Here is a 16,891-nt window from a genome sequence, read left to right as displayed (position 1 = left end):
TTTGGTGTATAATTTATTTTATATTATGGTAGGTAGTTTCATAATTCATGTGTATCCATGTGGCAGTGGACGGGTGTGTGTATGTGTATGTGCACCCATCCATTCCAGTTTCCACACACATACTCCACGCATGTCCCCATAATATCTATCAATTCATCATTATTCTTCGTTACAGCTTTAATATGTTCCATGTCAAAACAACCCAAGAAAACTCTCCTATTTATTAGCTGTCTAAAACACATTCCTACCTAAGCCCCCATCAATCTATCCCTACATAAATATACTACTAACCACTTAACCCCCCCCACCGTTACATGTTTTCTTCTTTTTTTTTAAAAAAAATTAATATATGGAATCTTTGCATAAAATAAATAAATAATTTTCTCGATTATTATTGTGCTACTCTTTTTACAGTTGAGCCCGATCTACTTAATTGGATAGAAGATATTGGGCTCCTATTGACAATGATAATGATAGCCCAAACTCCAACACCAGGAAGGTCATGGATTGTGCGTCTGCGTGTCTTACACCAACACCACGACTACGAAAGCAACCCAGGACATTATCCTCAACCAAGAAACAATCCGTTGACTTTTACCCAAACAAAGACGGACGGTGTAGCCGCCCGGAAAAAGGCAAACAAACGACGACATAAATCACACTCTTCCTCTAACCGCATCATGGAGGCAGAAACGACCAATTCGGTGGTGCTCCCTTTAATAGAGAAAGCCACCAACTCTACGGCCCCCGACCTTGATCCCCGCCTCCTCAAGGCTATTAAATCCACCGTTCGTCACTCCGACTCCGACCTCCGCTTAGCCGCCCAAACCCTAATCTCCCTCATGAAGCGTGACCATTCTCAGGTATCCCTTCACTCCCTTCACTTTCTCTCTGCCTTTCTGCTTTCTTACCAGCATAAATACTTTCTCATTCTTCCTTTCCCTCGTCATTTTAATTTAGCTTTTAGGATCATTTGTTGGAGATATGTTCCTATTTCGGATTGAGTTTTCCGGCGTTTCGCATCCCAGCTTTAATCACTTTTTCCCACTTTATACACTAAAGCTAGGACCATATGTTAACTTGGCTATTGCAATTTACTGGTTATTCTGTCAGAATCCAATTCACTACAACCTGTTGTTCTAGAATACTCAAAAGCCTTGTTAAGTCCATCCTAAGGAATTAACCGGATGTGATGATTTTAGTGCTAACTGTTGATACACGAATGCTTATACTAGTAAATTCGTGCTTGGCAACATCAAGGCTTTCTTCATGTGAGACTGACGATGCTCGTGTTATCTGTAGGAATTGAATTACTGTGCCCCATTTTCTGTCTTAAAAGAAAGGTTTCCTTGTTGCTTTTGTATGGCCTTTTCTTCTCTTTGAGTTGTGCTAACATTCTTCTAAATGTTTCTCGTCTCCAAACTTTTTATCTTTGATTATAGGCTTTTGATGAAAATGCTATATTCGGTACTGTTTTCCTTTTTAGGTACGCTATCTTGCACTTCTCATCATAGATGAACTTTTCATGCGCTCAAAGCTTTTCAGAAATCTTGTTGTTGAGAACTTGGATCAATTACTTAGCTTAAGTGTTGGGTTTAGAAGAAATCATCCGCTCCCTGCTCCTGCTTCTGTTGCATCTGTTCTGCGTTCAAAGGCAATTGAGTTTTTGGAGAAGTGGAATGAATCATTTGGAATTCATTATCGACAGCTGAGATTAGGTTATGACTATCTCAAGAACATCCTCCGTTTCCAATTCCCTAACCTGCAAGCCAATGCAGCTCGCATTCGACAAGAGAGAAGGGAAAGGGAGATGAGAACAAAAGAGATCTTACTGAAAAAGTTTGAATCTTTCAGAACAAATTTTTCATCAATAAAAGAAGAATTACAGTCCAACATAGATGAAATTGATGAGTGTTTAGAAATTCTTAGAAAAAAGGATGAGGACATGCCGTTGGCTTCTACAGATGAAGAAGATATGGATGAGTTTCGTAACTCAGAACTACGGCAGATCCGTCTTGATTCCTTGAGAGAAGGGGAAAAGGTTCAAGAGAGCAGTGAGAACAAAGTTGTTTTCGATGCTTTAAGGGAGTTTTACAAGGTTTTAGTCACTAAGCATCTGCCTGCAGTGCAGGAATGGATTTCTGTTCTTATAAGGGTGGAAGTGGCAGATATAAGGTTCAGGGACTCTGCATTGAAAGACCTCATAGACATAAGAAATCTTATTCAATCAACAAAAAGAAAATGTGAAGAATCAGGTTGTGATCTTCCTAAAATTGCAAATGCAGAAGAAGAAGAAGATATCTGGGAAGATGGGACTGTAGAAGCATTTGAAAAGGGAAAATCTGGTCCAAGCTGTTCAAAAAGCAATAATGGACCCGCTGCATCAACTTCCAATAACACGGGGGGTGCAGGTTGCAGTAATAATTCATCCAATGGAGTGGAGAGAAGGAATTCTCAGAATAATGGAAGTAAATCAAACCCCTTGAGAAGTAAGCTTTTAACTGAAGCTCCAATGCTTAACTGGGGTTCTTTTCTGGATAACTGGGGATCAAATAGGGATGTTTTGGCTAACCAGAGGGGATTGGATCTCGAAGGTCACTGGGGTAGGGTTGACTATGATGCAGTTATACCAGCAGACAAAATTGCAGAACTAAATGTGCGGGCATCTGTTTATGAAGAAGAGCCTGTTGAAATCCAACCATGCCGAGCTCCTTTGAGGAAAGGTGGACTTTGTCAAAGAAGAGACTTGAAAACTTGTCCATTCCATGGACTCATCATCCCACGGGATGATGAAGGGAAACCAATTAATGAGAGCTCCGTAACAGAAGAGACAGCTGCAGGAAAACAACCAGAAGAATCGACTCCAGATGTGGACAACGATTTAGTAGATCAGCTACTAAAACAAGCTGTGAAGAATGTTCGGGAAAGAGACAGAGAAGAAGTGAAGAAGAGAGAATCAGACAAACAGGCATTGAAGAGAGCAAAGGTGGCAAAAGTCCGGGAGCATAATGAAGCTGTTCTGCGAGATGCAGCAATTGCTTCAACTTCAAGATCCTCCCATATTGGGGAAGATATAGAAATGGGTAATGGGTTAAGATCTTCTGCTAAAAGCAAGAAACAAACACTTGCATCAATGCTGAAAAAGAAAGAAACTTCGAAAGACAGATTAGCTCAGAGACTGTTGAACTCTCGTGCAAGAGATGCTACAATCAGACAGTTGACGGTGGCAGAGGAGGCAAGCTACAGGGAAGCATTTCCAAATCAGTGGTAGACAAACTCATCTAGTCCTTTAGGTTTCCTTCTCTTACACACTGGAACTACCAAAGCAACTGTTCTTCGTTCCTAGGTTCGCATTAAATTTTGTAGTCCTGTGTTTTATATTTTGTTTTTGGATATATAAATATGTAGACATGTTGAATCTGTAACTAATCTTGCACTGGAAGAAGTAGGAATTTGCATTACTGTTACAGTGATTCTACCGCTCAAGAAAATTGAATACAGGGGCCCTTCAAGGATACAGCTTGTCATTCTTTCTGGTTGGAGTAAATATTAAACAACATGCCTGAGTGGAAACAAATCCACATTTTGATTTCTATAAATAAATTGGAGGGCAGAAGGAATCCTGGATATGGTCAAGCCACCGAGGTGTCCAATCATTGAAGACAATCAAACTCCAACAACTAATCTGCTCTGTCTATGTCTTGAAGATAGAATTGTATTTGCACGTCTTTTCCTCTACGCTCTCGAACATTACAAGTCGCAGGTAGTGTGTTTTGAGATGAGGTTAGGAATTAAGCAGGAGTAGTTAGTTCCTTCCATAGCTTAAAGGGCGGAAAGAATGATGGAGATGTTGAGGATGGGAAAGTCGATGGGTTGAGATGAGACAGAATACTCTATTGGGGATTTTACTTTAGTAGTAGCTTTTAACGTAAGTCATGCTTTTACGCCACTAAATATAATCCCAATCCAACTCTTTCAACAATCATTTCTAATCATTATTACACCACAAATCCAACCGACTTTTTTCCTCCACATCACAAATGATAATACCCATTAATCACACTCTTAACTTATTAATATTGAAAAGAGTCCCATGAACTCAGATTTACAAAAATAGCATACCCAAAAATAAAGCAGTCCATTTGAAATGGTACCTATTTTCCATATCCATTGGACAATAGGGTGTGGGTTGTGGGGATTAAGTGCAACCAATACCTGCCTGCTACCAATTCAGAGTTTATTAAAGAAGGGTTAGTTAACAAAATGAAGGGTGTATTTATGAGCCCTCACCCCCAAAACAAAAAGCAATGAAGATACATACATATCCATCATCCCTTTTACCTCTTATCTCACCTCTTTCTTCCCTACCCCCAACATCCATCCCCATCCTATCAATAATCTTCAAAATACCAATTACATTAAGAAATATGTAGTCCACATATCAACACACCTGTTAATTCTGAACTCTTGGATTCCGCTTGCTTCATTAATCACACCAAATTTGCTATTAGAACAAAAGGTTGATCATATGGCATTAGTATATGTTAATCCAACAATACACACTCCATATGACTACAAAATTACATCAACCATATTGAATTTTTCTTGATTTAATATTTTTTTAATCAAATATAGTAAAAAGATAAAGACATATATATGAAGTAATAATTAAGAAATGCCTTACATTTTTATTTCTCCATTTAGAAAACAATATTAAATATAATACTCTGTACAAGGGTCGAGTTGATATTATTAGTTTCAACAATAAAAGATGGATGGATGGCCATATATTTAATATATACATTAAATAAATAGAAATAATTTTTTCCTAATAGAGGGAATTGCATTTATTCTTCAACACAGAAATGAAATTAAATAGAAACAACCACCATAACCATATTCTCTTTGACGGCCAGAAAAGGAAATATAAAAGAGAGAAAGTAAAGAACAGGTCCCTATTCTAACCACCCCTACCCCTACCCCTACCCCTACTTCAGGGATTCTCACTCTTCCCTATTATTAATTAATTAAAAAATAAAATAAAATATAAAGTTTTTACCCAAACCAAAAAAAAAAAAAAAGAAAAGAAAAGCTCCATTAAGAAAAGCACCTCCTCCATTTGAGAACCCTCCTTCCTCCTTTTTCCCCTGTTCTGTTCGCCTCTCACATTTATAAGAATCTCCAAATATTCATCCCAATTCATTGAGGGGGAGCCAGCCCATCTAGGAAAATTCCTCATACAATCACCCTCAACCTCCAGAAATGAACATTGTTTGATCTGGAATTCCACAGCACAGCGGAAAAAAGAGAAGATTTTTCAAGAATGGAATCTAGCATTGAATGCGTGACATCCACTGATGGATTGGATGAAGAGGAGATCTCTCGCTCAAATCCCTTTTCTCAGTTTTCATCTTCAAAGCCATCTCACAACAATAATATTAACAATACTAATCTCAAAGGCGTGCTCATTAATCCAGCCACAAGTGTTCACGAGCTTCTAGAATGCCCTGTTTGTACCAATTCTATGTACCCTCCCATCCACCAGGTTTGTTCCTTTCTTTCCTTTCAAATTTCTTTTTTAACCTTTTAGTTCATTGGCAATTGCTGGTTTTCTTCAAGATTCAATAATATGATGTTATGTTGATTTTCAAAGACTCCATCTTGATGGATTGTTTGTTTGCAAGGTTGAATTTTGTTTCTGGTTGGTTGATCAGAACTGTATTTGTGTTTTTCTGTGGGAGCTATTGGTTGATTCTTTAGGTTGAAATTGGTGGTATTGCTGCATTTCGTCCTAGAAATTAACTGAAACGGACCTCCATTTTTATCCCTTGGTTGAAGTAACTTGGATTTGGATTCTTTTGTGGTATCTGTATGCACTGATTTTGTAGGGTTGACCCAATTATTCTTTCCTGTCTTTCCCGTTGTTCTTTGATTTTCGCTAAATTCCTAAATATAGGAATTAAATCTTTCATATATTTTGGTTGTTAACTCACTGATTCTAAGTTGGCATTTGAATGAGCCTTGTTTCCACCTGGAATTTGTTTGGAAATATGAAAGGAAAATATTTTAGTCAAGGAAAATATTTTGGGAACCTGGGCTTATATGTGTCTCTGAGCCCTGTTTCCATTTTAGGGTTTTTGTAAAAAGCTATTAATTAGAGTCAAGGAAGAGCATAATCGATCAAATGTGAATTTGTAGCAGTAAGAAGTTTGTAAGGCAGCAACCTTTGACACTTGAGGTAACACAGATAAACTACTACAGGAGAATTCGATATTCCGGTTGTTTGGAGTTGAATGTTGTGGTTTAAATTTTATGGTGCCTCTGGAACAAGGGAACCAGATTCAAAGCTTTTGTGCAACAGTGTTAGAAATTCTTAATGGTCTGAACTCTGATGAGATGGTACAAAGAATTGGTCCTCATCATCCTTGTGCATTTTGGTAAAAGCTGTGGCTATACCTAAAATCTTGTTTGTCAATCATTTCGTGTGGGAAGTGATACAATGTGAAGTTTGCAAATTCCCTAATTCCTCAATTCATCTTTCTTTGACGGGCAACATTTCAAAATTGTCCTTTGCTGTGCTAGAACACTGAGGCAGATCTTAGTCGAATTACAGACTGAGAGCTGAACCCTCTAAACATATTTATATACAGAAACTTGATAATGGCCTGAAAGTGAACTTCTTGTGTTGTTATATGCATATTTAGTACTATCCAGATTACATGTAGGGAGTTGTTCTAACATCAGATTGATCAAATGCAGTGCCACAATGGTCATACACTCTGTTCCACATGTAAAGCAAGGGTTCACAACCGGTGTCCGACTTGTAGACAGGAGCTTGGTGATATAAGATGCTTGGCGCTAGAAAAGGTGGCCGAATCACTTGAACTTCCCTGCAAGTATTGTTCACTTGGATGCCCCGAGATCTTCCCTTATTATAGTAAGTTGAAACATGAGGCTGCTTGCAATTTTAGGCCTTACAACTGCCCTTATGCTGGATCAGAGTGCTCTATTGTTGGCGACATCCCATACCTAGTTGCTCACTTGAGAGATGATCACAAAGTCGACATGCACTCTGGATGCACATTTAATCATCGCTATGTTAAATCAAATCCTCGAGATGTAGAGAATGCCACGTGGATGCTAACTGTAAGTATTTTTCCCTTTAATGTCTATCTACCAAAATTAGTCCTGTTTACTGATATAAATCTTTAGAGCTACCAAACTTAAGAAGCATACACCATTCTCCTGCAACCTAAATAAATTACTTCTCGATAAAGTTGTACCTGAAAAATTCTGGTGAATTTGTCTATTAGCAACATCTATCTGGAATTTCTACGCCGAGACTATATCGTGCTAAAATAAAATCCTTGCAATATATAGTGCTGAAGGGTGTTAGCTATTTCCTCATGTACAGGTTTTCCATTGTTTCGGTCAGTACTTTTGCCTGCATTTCGAAGCTTTCCAACTTGGCATGGCTCCCGTTTATATGGCTTTTCTTCGTTTCATGGGAGATGAGATGGATGCTCGGAACTACAGCTACAGTTTGGAGGTTGGTGGAAACGGTCGAAAACTCATATGGGAGGGCACCCCTCGAAGCATTAGAGACAGTCACAGAAAGGTCCGAGACAGCCATGATGGCCTCATTATACAGCGAAACATGGCACTGTTTTTCTCTGGGGGAGACAGGAAAGAGCTGAAGCTTCGTGTAACGGGGAGAATATGGAAGGAACAACAGAACCAAGAGGGCGGAGCATGCATTCCCAATTTCTGTAGCTAAATGCTGCTCGGTTTATTTTTGGGGCTTTTTATCTTTTGAAGTGCTGTAACTCTTATCCGAATGTTATGAGTAACAATATGTCGGTCATTCTTCAAGTGTAAGTGTTTAGCTGCTGGGGCTTTCAGGCAATTTATAAGCTTCCCCTTTGTACCGCTCAACTTGTAAGAACAATGCCACCATATGTATCCCACAGAGCTGATTAATAAGTGTAAAGTTTTGTGCAGTCCTAAGGTTCGTTGGTCCGTTTTTGTATTTGGTCGAACCAAACAATCACAAGTTCACCTGTTAGTTTTTATATTTAATAATCACAACTACAGTAAAAAAAAATTAAATGACTTGAGTCCTCTTCTTGATGTTAAGAGCCTTGATGCTTTTTATTGTATCAAAATAAGCAAGTTATGGTGTATGTCTGGAGATGTACCGAGACTACATCATTCAATCAAAATTGCTGATTACTTTAACACAAACCACAAAGAAAAAGAAAAAGAATAAAGAAGAAGGATACTAAATCAATATCGAATGAGTTTGCATTCAATTCGATTCCTTTTCTTCTTCTTCATTCTTTTTTTTTTGGGGTAATATCTCGTTAATTGGTAATTAATTACTGAGTCGTGAAATATTTTGTAATTGTATTTGCTGTATTCATCCTCTTCTTATTATTTATTGATTTAACATTAACATGGGGTTATCGGTTATCAGCCTTCTCTAGGGGTTTAGGCACCCGCCTTTAACAGCTCCCTGTGTGTGTGTGTGTGTGTGTGTTTTTCTGCATGTGATGTGAGGGATTTTCTGTAAACTCGAACTCATGGAGCTTCTAAATCCCATAATCTCAATCGATTCTCCTGCAATTCCGTTCCTTACATGGAAAACCAGGAAAAACCCTTCGAGGCTTGTCATATCCAACCCCAGAAAACTCCCATTGCGTCCCTCATTTTCCCTCTACTTATCCCGCCCTATTCCGTCAAGAAAATTCCAAATTTCAGCTCATTTTGGCAGACACTCGAATCGCCAAAGTTATCTGAGGAAAAAACTGACTCAGCAACAGCTGCAACTTCAGCAGGTAAGGCGCCTTCAAAACCCACTTCAGGAATTTGATAAAGTTGATTTATATGATTCAGAATTTGATATTTCTGGCGAAAGAAGCAAGGATATCGAGAAAAGGAGTAGTTTTGGTATTTCTAGTGAAGAAAGCAAGGATTTTGAGAGCAGCAGTCTTGATAACAATTATAATGGCTCTGCATCTGTTAAAGAATCAGAAACGGAGTTAAGGGAAAAACAGTTTGGTGAATCTATTATGTGGAAAAAGTTAGAGAGTTGGGTTGAGCAGAACAAGAAAGATATGGAATTTTGGGGCATTGGCAGTGGCCCTATATTTACTATTTTCCAGGATTCTGAAGGTAAGGTGGAAAGAGTAGTTGTGGATGAGGATGAAATCCTAAGACGAAGTCGAGTTGACCCGCAGTTGGATGATGAGGCTGACGACTTGGGACAAGTTAATTACAAGATATCTTTTGCAAAAGACTTGGCTAGAGAAATGGAGAATGGGAGTAATGTGATTCCAAAGAATAGTTCAGTGGCTAAATTTTTGGTGTCTGGTGGGAAATCCCGTCTTATGGAAGCGATTCTAGGTGTCACATTGAGACCAGGTTTATTTTCAAGAATGTCCAGAGTTGGAGTGTTATTGTTATGTGGTTTTTCTGTGGTTTGGGCAATTAGAGGGCTTCTTACTGTTGGGAAAGATAGTAAGGAGTACACAAGGTTGGAGAAGGAGATGCTACGGAGGAAAATAAGGGCTAGAACCGAGTCAGAGAAGATGGTGAAAGGTAGTGTGGAAGTGATGCAGGATCCTGTGGAGCCTAAAAGCATGTCTTTCGGGAGGCCTCAGCTTGATAAGGACGAACTTGTGAATAGCATTATTAAGGTGAAGAGATCAAGTAGTAAACAGGAAACAGTTGAGTACAATAAGGAATTTAAAGATAAAATTGAAGAAATCAGGGCAATGGCAAGGCATGCTCGAGAAATTGAGAGAAGAGACTCTTTGCCGGACGATGGTGATGGAGAGGATTATCAGACCTTAAAAGAGCTTGCTGACCAGAGTGCAAATCCAGAAAATGACCTTCCTGTTGAGAGTGAGGAGTATGATGGAGAGCCTGATGAAACTACAGAAGCTACATCTTTCACGAACCCAAAGGAAGATATTGGACAGTCTGCGGATAGAGGTTTAGACAAGAAAGGTGGGACACAGTGTTATGACATTCCTAATGTAGTAACCCCGAATGGTAATCCAAACCTGAGAACTGAAGTAAGCAACAAGAATCTGCTTCCAAAATCCTCCGATTTGAATGAAGAGAACCAACATGCTGATGGTCCAGGCTGTCAATCAGGCCCACATGAAAATTCTTCGAGGAAGAAGCTAAGAATCATAAAATCAGCCAAGGAAGCCAGGGAGTACCTCTCAAGGAAGCATCGCAAACTGGAGGCAAACCAAATGCACGAAGGTAGAAATGATGAACAGACTGATATTGCTATTACCATGGCCAGTACCGATATAGCATCTAGTAGCACAAGCCCAATGTTAGATTTAACTGACGATGTATATGAATCTTCCCCTTTAAGTGGATTAGATGATTTTTCACATCCTTCTGAAGATAACAGCAGGGGCTGTGTAACAGCAGTAGGAAATTTTGATAGCCTAAATGGTTTTAGAAAATCAAGAATATCCTCAGGTGATGAAGTTAGTATCAGTAATGAAAATGCGGGAATGCCCGAATTTGGGTTACCTGGAAAAGAAGAAAAAGGTATTAAAGCAAGCGAGAACTTTTATGGCAAAAAACAAATACCTTTTCTTGTGTGTGGCACGGGGGATTCTACGTCTAATAAAGTTGATCGTGGAGGCTCAATTCAGGCAGAAGAAGTGCCAACTCCACCCAAAAATTTTGAAGATGCTGAAAAAAATGAAACATTTATAGGTCTTCAAGTGCCTGGAACTACAAGCTCTAATGAAGTTAAGGACAGGACTGAAGAGCTAGCACCATCAGTGAATAAGGAGACTTGGATAGAAAAGAATTTTGATGAGTTTGAGCCCATTGTCAAGAAGATAGCAGTTGGCTTCAGAGACAATTACCTGGTTGCAAGGGAAAAAACAAGTCAAGAATTGGACTCAGTGATGCAGCTTAAGTCTGCTGGTGCTGAAAATGAACTTGAATGGATGAAAGATGAAAGGCTCAGGGAGATTGTTTTTAAAGTAAGAGACAATGAGCTATCAGGAAGAGATCCTTTCCATCTTATGAGTGAAGATGATAAATCCACATTCTTTAGTGGCCTTGAGAAGAAAGTTGAACAAGAAAATGAAAAGCTGCTGAATTTGCATGAATATCTTCATTCAAACATTGAAAACCTTGACTATGGAGCAGGTAAAACAATGATCTTATGTATTATTTCCTTTCAATAAGGCCTCTGTTTTTCCTTCATTTAAAAATGTACCGTTGGATTTGAGAGTAGCTTAGCTTCATTCTGTGTGAGCCAAGATTCTAATTGATTATTCATGCCCTTTTTCTGTCAAATTTCTTAAAGGGCCTTCCCACTATATAATGCTGAGATAGTGTTAATCTGGCTCCTAATTGTTACTACAGATGGCATTAGCTTGTATGATCCTCCAGAGAAAATCATACCTCGGTGGAAAGTCCCACCTGCAGAAAAGAATCCCGAATTCCTGAACAACTTTTTGGAAGAAAGAAAGGCACTTGTTGCTGAAAGCCTCAAGAATTCATTTCTCATGAAGAAAACTGGAAAAGATGTAGTGCATAAAGCAGAAGAACCTTCTTCCAGTGAGAATAGTCCCGTGGCAGCAGATGTCTCTGATCAAAGTACAGAACTTCAGAAAGATACTGTAGCATCTTCCAAGACTCTTATAGAAGGTAGTGATGGTTCTATTAGGGCAGGCAAAAAAACAGGAAGGGAGTATTGGCAGCACACCAAGAAATGGTCTCAAGAGTTCCTGGAATCTTATAATGCAGAAACAAACCCAGAAGTGAAAGCAGTAATGAAGGACATAGGAAAGGATTTGGACAGATGGATCACAGAGAAAGAAATACAGGAAGCAGCTGATCTGATGAACAAAGTTCCTCGAAAGGGACAAAAGTCCATTAAACAAAAACTCGACAAGGTAAAAAGAGAAATGGAACTCTTTGGCCCCCAAGCTGTTGTGAGCAAGTACCGCGAATATGCAGAAGAAAAGGAAGAAGATTATCTGTGGTGGCTAGATCTTCCGTTTGTGCTGGTAGGCATCTTATTTTCTTTATCGTTGATCCGAATTTTTTGATATAAATGCTGGCAAAACATCATCTTATCGCATGTGAGCAACCTTTTCTAACTCCATCTTAAATGATTTTTGAGCAACATTTGATTGATATGTTGCCTTTGTCAGTGCATAGAATTGTACACTCAAGAGAATGCAGAGCAGAGAGTGGGTTTCTATTCGTTGGAGATGGCTGCTGATCTAGAATTGGATCCTAAGCAATATCATGTGATTGCTTTTGAGGATTCTGGTGACTGCAAGAAGCTTTGCTACATTATACAAGCCCATATGGAAATGCTGGGAAATGGAAATGCCTTTGTTGTTGCTAGACCACCCAAGGTAATCCATAAATTTATAATGCTTCATCTTTTTCTCGTAGATCACATGGTAATCTTGGCAGGGGATGTGTTAAAAACAAGTAAATGATAGTCAACCATTTATCAAAATGACAGAAATTTAGATAATTTCTGATGATAAGGGACAATGACATTACCAATCCCACATTTTCCAATTGTCTTTGCAGGATGCGTATCGCGAAGCCAAAGCAAATGGGTTTAGTGTAACTGTGATCAGGAAAGGTCAACTGCAGCTCAATGTAGACCAAACATTGGAAGAAGTGGAAGAATTGATCATGGAGATTGGTAGTAAGATATACCATGACAAAATCACCAAGGAACGTTCTGTCGATATAAATGCTCTGATGAAGGGTGTATTTGGCGTCAGCAAACCAGCCAAGAGGTAAAATTTGAAAACTTATACACTTGTTGTGCGACTGAGTTGTTGGTCTTTCCTTAAACGTGTCCGAGTAATATTCCTCTGTCTCCAAATAATGTTGATTTTCTATATCTGTTTCGCTGTTGTGGGCAGGAAGAGGTCAAAGAGGAAACCGAAAAGGCGCATTAAACCATGAATAACTAGTGCTTGAACATGGATACTTGATGGCTGGTTTGCTCTTCCCAGCAAGGTTTTATGTTTCATTTATTATTTTGAGTTCAACATGCATAGTGTCGAACTAATGCCATTTTTTGTGAAGTATGATCATCATATGCATATCTATTATTGGCAAAATAAATCAAGAATCATGTCCGAAATTTACATGAAAATATTTCCTTGCATTGAAACACTACAGATTGAAATGGCACATAATCTTTTGCTTGTGCACCTAACAATCTCATCAATCGGAATACAAATTTACTTACATGCTGCACATTTTTCCTTTCCTTTGGTTCGAACTAAATCAAGCTCCGCATGCTTGGTTTTTTCGTTTTCTTTTTCTTTTTTTTTTTAAGTTTTAAATACCAAACACGGCATTGTTACAGAGGTACGGTCACCACATGTCAGCAGCGGAAACCCAAAACAGTCCCGCGCGTGACTTCAATCGACACCCCGCACTTCACTCTACTCTCTACTCGGTGCATGAATACCTTCAGCACCCTAACCCTCCCCACTAACTTCATCCTTGTCTCTATCTCCATCGTCTCCCCAGGCGCCACGCCGCCTACGGTAGCTCCGTCATTTAACCCACCGATCGCCGCCCTCTGGGGCTGCGGCAGCGGATACTTCTGTAAATCAAACTTCGCCGACATTTTCTGTCTGCCTCCGCCGACGATTCTCCCCGCGGGGATGAAGACAAGTCCCACCGGCTCCCCGGAGTAGACCAGCTGCAGCGAGCTGTCGTAGTGCGAGAACTCGTCGCGGTTAGGGTTTGTGACGGTGACGTACTGGAAGAACTCGAAGTTGACGGTTCCGTTTGAGACGGAGAATGTCGGGAACTGAACTGCGTTAACAGCAATTACAGGAGATTTGGGCTTGAAGAGGAAGAAGTAGACGGCAACGGCAGCGGCGGCGGGGGCGAGTAGGAAGACGGTAGCGACCACGCATGACGCTAAATTAGTACGGCCACTCCTGGATTTGCTGTTGTAAGGATAAGGATGGTGGTGATTAGATCTGTGAAGAAATTGAGGTTCATTCATTTTCTTGAGGAAAGGAAGACGGTAGCGACCACGCATGACGCTAAATTAGTACGGCCACTCCTGGATTTGCTGTTGTAAGGATAAGGATGGTGGTGATTAGATCTGTGAAGAAATTGAGGTTCATTCATTTTCTTGAGGAAAGCACAAGTAAAGAAAGAGAGAGGAAGAGGAAAGAAAAAGAGAGATTGGTAGTGGGTTTTGGAATCAAGTATGGTCTTGTTGTTCATTGCTGCTACTTTTATCAAGAAAAGAAGAAAAGAAGCAAATGATGGGTCTTCGCCACGTCATTGTTTAGGGTGCTTTTGTTTTTGATAGAGGGTTTTCTTAATAAAATGGGCGGAGAGAGGAGGTGATGACGGCGGCGGAGGTGGTGGGGTTTTCATGGTTAATGAGGAGGATTTGAGTAAGTAAGAAGTGTGGTATAATTGTGTTTGAAGAGAATTGGGCATGAAGTCAATGTTTTCCCTTTTGTCTAATACCAACTTCATTTCTAAGTTGGTTCAGGTGGCAAATCATTAAGTAGTAAATAGATTTCTTGCAACAATGAAAGGAACATGCGCCTTCACTCTCCTCTTACCTAAAGTAAAACTTGGGACATCTAATATCCATATTATTGTTCCAGACTCATTTCATGTCTTTGATGTTTCTTATAATCTAAGACTTCCATTTTGGTGGATGAAACCATAATTTGATATTTGTAAACCTTGCTTAGCTTTCAGTTGTTTTGACTCTTTTCTGCCCACTAATAATGTCTTTTCCAAATCCTGGAAGCTGCTAAGTAATGAAAAGAAAATCGGAACTTCAAATCTCCCTAGTTCTAATAACCCAAATGCTTAGACCGCCCGAAACCACAAAAAACAAAAAAATTCAAATGCTGAAAATGCAAAAAAGAGTCGGACAATGAATCTCCTCCACTACAAAGGAACAGAACACAATGTGGAGAACCGAGCTACCCAAAGCTCCAAGAGGCATTATCCAGTTAATGCTGAACGAAATTAAAACGAATAATCAGGTGGAAATTTATGCTAGAGGATTGAAGAATGTAACACCAAAGACATTCACAACCGAGTAATATGTGCATATACACGCTTATGTACGGAATCTTGAGGAGACCTGGGTTAGCTGATCTCCTCAAGACGACGATCCATGATGCTGGAGACGGACTCGAGGAATGCAGCTTCACTTGAGCCGGGGAGTACAGAATCCTCAGCTTCTTGCATGATCTCCTCAATGACAGATTGTTTCCTCACTGTTTCTCTGCACATCATGTTGCCTATTGCAAATGGGGTCAGCCCCTTCTCCGCACCTTTCTTCAGAAGCATAGTGGAGATAAGCAGCACACGGGCACATTCAAGGGGTAGCTCCCATCCATAGAACTTGAGCAAGGCGATGTCTTCTTCTGCATCCATTGACCTTATGTATTCGATGGTTTCAGGGCTGAAAGGCTGGCGAGCTTGAGGCCAGTAAAGCCAGTCAAATGTGCAATCTTCGAACTACAAGGATAAAGGAAATAAAAGGATGCAAAATGAGACAGCTTGGACAAAATAGAAAGATTTGCATATCTGGAAGGAATAAAAATCAATCTTCACTGAATAAAAGAATGCCAAAAGTTGCAAAACTAACTGTTGCATGCATCATTAATTCCTCCTGCTTCAAGAATCATAACAACAGTTAAAATGCATGAAATATAGATCTCAAGTTTAAAGAGATAATTGAAGGTTGTTGTAGTGCTCCAGTGCCACAACATAAGCATCATACAATTTAGATGATTATATGCTTTATGCCAACAAGCCAAGCTGGTAATAAGAATTGAGAACCAAAAATTGAGAAGAAAAGGACTTACACTATACGGCAAGCAATAGCCGTGATCAATCGGGATAAGCACAGTCTGGCCGTCTTCACCTTTACTAACTAATATATTCCCAGCGTGCCTATCTGCATTGGCCATCCTCATATCCAACACGGCGATCTTGTGCACCTCCTGAACAGGAAAGGCGCTAGGGCCCATATCTTCACAACTTCCAGTATTCTCCATAAACATTTGCAAGGACCCAGTTTTGACAGAAATACCTTCTGGATGATTAAAACCTCCATGAAGGCACCTAACATAAACACTTGGAGGAACCCCAGCAAAGCCCCTAATCTCATCAGAGAACGAGCGTCGGCCATTCTTTGGGTGATCCAGTAAATAGACAGCACACTCCCTGAGTGCACCTTCTCCAACTCTGGTTCCCTTCTTCAACCCTTCTCCATCCTTTGACAAGGGTAGCCCTCGGGGGTTATTCACAGCCATAGGCTCCTCATCTACTGGCTTAAAAACAGATAAATATTTAGTCCCTGTTGAGTCCAGCATAAAATATGCACCTCCAGTACCCTCTGTAGACCTAATTGGATAATTCCCATGATCCAATCCGCTGAGAGTAGAATTAATCAAATCACAGATCTCTGGAGGCAATTTAATCTTTGGGTTAACAATTACAGGCTCCAGTAATGTCTCCCTAGGCTTCCTCGGCACATAAAGATTGTTCTCACACTTCAAATCACCCCCACACCCACTTTCCCTTTCAGCATCATTCTCTCTTATGTCATTCTGCTGTGGTGCAATGATGGACAACTCAAAGTTCTTTCCCACTGGTGCAGCCCTAATTTTAGCAGTCTTTCTAACAAATAAATGAATTACAGCATCATTACCGTTCTTAGAGAGATCATTTATCAGCCTCTGATCCTCAATTGGCTTCCCATTAAGCAACACCTCCTGATCCTCAATACGCTCCAAATTTCTCTTCTTTGCTATTTGACGTTTGACATAACCAACATCCCTACTCCTCTCCACATTAAAAGTAA

At 39.7% G+C, this 16,891-nt stretch overlaps 4 protein-coding genes and 1 pseudogene across 5 annotated transcripts; 3 read left to right on the top strand and 2 right to left on the bottom strand.

Moving 5' to 3' along the window:
- On the top strand, positions 337–3,473 carry LOC105173714 (UV-stimulated scaffold protein A homolog). The gene is made up of 2 exons (XM_011095578.2): positions 337–863; positions 1,487–3,473. The coding sequence occupies exons 1-2, from the start codon at positions 465–467 to the stop codon at positions 3,269–3,271; spliced, it is 2,184 nt and encodes a 727-aa protein (XP_011093880.1). The 5' UTR covers positions 337–464; the 3' UTR covers positions 3,272–3,473.
- Positions 5,090–8,000, top strand: LOC105173705 (E3 ubiquitin-protein ligase SINAT5). Its single transcript, XM_011095566.2, has 3 exons — positions 5,090–5,545; positions 6,760–7,146; positions 7,415–8,000. Exons 1-3 carry the CDS (start codon positions 5,324–5,326, stop codon positions 7,775–7,777), a joined length of 972 nt encoding a protein of 323 aa, XP_011093868.1. The 5' UTR covers positions 5,090–5,323; the 3' UTR covers positions 7,778–8,000.
- LOC105173692 lies at positions 8,160–13,272 on the top strand. The gene is made up of 5 exons (XM_011095545.2): positions 8,160–11,190; positions 11,410–12,056; positions 12,204–12,413; positions 12,598–12,812; positions 12,942–13,272. The coding sequence occupies exons 1-5, from the start codon at positions 8,583–8,585 to the stop codon at positions 12,982–12,984; spliced, it is 3,723 nt and encodes a 1,240-aa protein (XP_011093847.1). The 5' UTR covers positions 8,160–8,582; the 3' UTR covers positions 12,985–13,272.
- LOC105174456 lies at positions 13,166–14,753 on the bottom strand. Of its 2 annotated transcripts, none has more exons than XM_020695484.1 (2): positions 14,077–14,753; positions 13,166–13,948 (listed from the first exon to the last, which is right to left on the bottom strand). In XM_020695484.1, the coding sequence occupies exons 1-2, from the start codon at positions 14,272–14,274 to the stop codon at positions 13,412–13,414; spliced, it is 735 nt and encodes a 244-aa protein (XP_020551143.1). In that variant the 5' UTR covers positions 14,275–14,753; the 3' UTR covers positions 13,166–13,411. The 2 variants fall into 2 exon arrangements, with proteins under 2 accessions (XP_020551143.1, XP_011094873.2); XM_011096571.2 differs by having other exon boundaries at positions 13,166–14,021; positions 14,150–14,753.
- Positions 14,941–16,891, bottom strand: part of LOC105173696 — a 2,791-nt pseudogene continuing 840 nt past the window's right edge.

The sequence above is a fragment of the Sesamum indicum genome, linkage group LG1, assembly GCF_000512975.1.
Source record: "Sesamum indicum cultivar Zhongzhi No. 13 linkage group LG1, S_indicum_v1.0, whole genome shotgun sequence".
NCBI lineage: Eukaryota > Viridiplantae > Streptophyta > Magnoliopsida > Lamiales > Pedaliaceae > Sesamum > Sesamum indicum.
The sequence above is the reverse complement of the archived record's forward strand: the minus strand, read 5'-3'. Positions and strand labels throughout refer to the sequence as shown.

What these genes read in the sequence shown, in the direction of transcription:
- LOC105174456 (XM_020695484.1), bottom strand. Translation starts at nt 14,274, where the DNA reads ATGAACAACAAGACCATACTTGATTCCAAAACCCACTACCAATCTCTC. An exon ending in CTAATTTAGCGTCATGCGTG is followed by an intron (nt 13,949 to 14,076) that starts GTCGCTACCGTC and finishes GCGTCATGCGTG; the next exon opens with GTCGCTACCGTCTTCCTACT.
- LOC105173692 (XM_011095545.2), top strand. Translation starts at nt 8,583, where the DNA reads ATGGAGCTTCTAAATCCCATAATCTCAATCGATTCTCCTGCAATTCCG. An exon ending in AAACCTTGACTATGGAGCAG is followed by an intron (nt 11,191 to 11,409) that starts GTAAAACAATGA and finishes TTGTTACTACAG; the next exon opens with ATGGCATTAGCTTGTATGAT. An exon ending in TAGATCTTCCGTTTGTGCTG is followed by an intron (nt 12,057 to 12,203) that starts GTAGGCATCTTA and finishes TGCCTTTGTCAG; the next exon opens with TGCATAGAATTGTACACTCA.
- LOC105173705 (XM_011095566.2), top strand. Translation starts at nt 5,324, where the DNA reads ATGGAATCTAGCATTGAATGCGTGACATCCACTGATGGATTGGATGAA. An exon ending in TGTACCCTCCCATCCACCAG is followed by an intron (nt 5,546 to 6,759) that starts GTTTGTTCCTTT and finishes GATCAAATGCAG; the next exon opens with TGCCACAATGGTCATACACT. An exon ending in ATGCCACGTGGATGCTAACT is followed by an intron (nt 7,147 to 7,414) that starts GTAAGTATTTTT and finishes CCTCATGTACAG; the next exon opens with GTTTTCCATTGTTTCGGTCA.
- LOC105173714 (XM_011095578.2), top strand. Translation starts at nt 465, where the DNA reads ATGATAATGATAGCCCAAACTCCAACACCAGGAAGGTCATGGATTGTG. An exon ending in TGAAGCGTGACCATTCTCAG is followed by an intron (nt 864 to 1,486) that starts GTATCCCTTCAC and finishes TTTCCTTTTTAG; the next exon opens with GTACGCTATCTTGCACTTCT.